Genomic DNA, 1971 nt, shown 5'->3' with positions numbered 1-1971 from the left:
TGACTCTAAACACTTCTTGGCCAACATACAAAAATATAACAATTGCTCCATCTGCAATGTTTTTTTTATTAATTATTGTGGCATTGTTCAACAACTGCGGTGTAGAAGGCACTGTATTCATTGAATTTTGAACAGTTCTAAGATGCCATAGCATGGCCTATACTATGATGATGATGCATTTATAAAGTTACCGGTTCTGCAATACATAATTAGGGTTTAAATTAATATGGTTAAGAGGTAAGTGAAACGAAGTTCACCGGGTCAGCTAGTCATTAATACAAATGAATAATATCATGAGCATTATCTGATTATTGTACTTAGTTAATTTAATATGCAAATTGATTGAACTAGTACAACAGGCTTTAGTTATTCAAAACTTGCCAAAGCTGATATGATATTAACATAGATGTCAATACCTCTCAAAAATACCTTGACATTTAGGAACTCAACATGTTCATGAAGTAATACTGGAGTATTATTTATTGGAGAGAAGTTGAAAACAGGAATTCCTAGATTTCTGATAAATCTGGCACCTGTACTCGCAGGGAGAATGCTTGGCTTTACTCTCAACTGCATCTTTTCAAACTCTCCCTTCAGTACACATCACCAAGGATTTCCTGAATCCAACACCATCGGCTCAACTTTCTTCTTTTTGTTTGGCTGTAAGAGTGTAACTCCTTCTCCAGCTTCTTTGCATACGTCTCTTAGCCACTCATCAAACTCTTCTTGATCTGTATCCATATTCACTCGGCAATCAAACACAACCTTCAGCTCTGGTGGAAGAACATTTGATTGGACTCCTCCCTCGATCATTGTTAGATTGATGGATATTACATCTCCCAGAGTTAGGTTCGGGTTCTCCTTCAACTTCCTCTTCTCCTCAGATCTCTTCTCCATGAGTTTTTGAATCACTACTGCTAATTTTTCTCCAGCAGTGTTGTCATGAAGTAAAGACCCATGACCAGGAGTGCCTGAGCAGATGAATGTGAGACTGTATGGAGTTCGTTCACCATAGAACAGATTGAAAGTTTCATCTGGACTTGTCATGCCTTCGTCAAGTCCACAGCCGACATTGACTTTCTGGAAAGCTTCAGTTTCCACAAAAAGTTTCATTCCTAAACAACCAATTTCTTCATCAGGAGTAAAGCAGATGTGGATAGTCCTGAGTGGACTGTAACCTCGTATTTTCAAACGATAAACCGCCTCCAGGTAGTGTATACCTACACACTTCATGTCCTGTGCCCCCCTTGCATATATGTTGCCCTCCTCATCCTCATCTGCCTGAAATGGAGCGTGGGTCCATTTATCCTCGTATACTGGGACTACATCCATGTGGGAACTCAACAACAGGCTGGGCAATTCAGGTCGACTGCCCTTCCAACTGATTATCACAATCGGCTTTTTCAGATCCACTTCATGTATTGACACTGGCAGTTTCAACCTGTTCGCTTGGGACTCCAAAAAACTTACACAGCCAGAATAATCACAATTGGGTTGCACAGAGGGGATTCTCAAGTACTCTTTAAAATTTTCTAATGCCTTGGAATCTGAGTCGAAAGGCATATTTAATTTAAAGAACAAACTATTACAACACGAAGCACTGGCTCTGTGGGATGGCCTATATTCACAAATTCTTCAGATTTCAGTGATTGTTTGAATACAGAGTCTGTAGATTTTGTTTTCTAGTTATCTGAAACAATCATTGAGTTGAATTAGAGAGTCAAATAGATAATAGCAATGTGTAATTCTTTGACAAACTTCTGACCCCATTGCTAGAGTTGAAAAAATTATTTACACAATAAAACTATATAAATATATTGTGTGAGTTGTATTTTTATATATTTATATTCTTTACTAACACATTCAGATTTAGTGATATTATCATTAACTTGATAGAACACTGGTACTAACAACGCTGTGATGCCATGTACATGTCTTTTTTATTTAATATTATATCTTACTCATTACTAT

General features: G+C 37.4%; 1 protein-coding gene across 1 annotated transcript; it reads right to left on the bottom strand.

Moving 5' to 3' along the window:
* Nucleotides 1-603: 603 nt before the first annotated feature.
* LOC124371492 (aminoacylase-1-like) lies at nt 604-1563 on the bottom strand. Its single transcript, XM_046829867.1, has one exon. It carries the CDS (start codon nt 1561-1563, stop codon nt 604-606), a length of 960 nt encoding a protein of 319 aa, XP_046685823.1.
* Nucleotides 1564-1971: the final 408 nt, after the last annotated feature.

This window comes from Homalodisca vitripennis, chromosome 1 (assembly GCF_021130785.1).
Source record: "Homalodisca vitripennis isolate AUS2020 chromosome 1, UT_GWSS_2.1, whole genome shotgun sequence".
In the NCBI taxonomy this organism is placed as follows: domain Eukaryota; kingdom Metazoa; phylum Arthropoda; class Insecta; order Hemiptera; family Cicadellidae; genus Homalodisca; species Homalodisca vitripennis.
The sequence above is the reverse complement of the archived record's forward strand: the minus strand, read 5'-3'. Positions and strand labels throughout refer to the sequence as shown.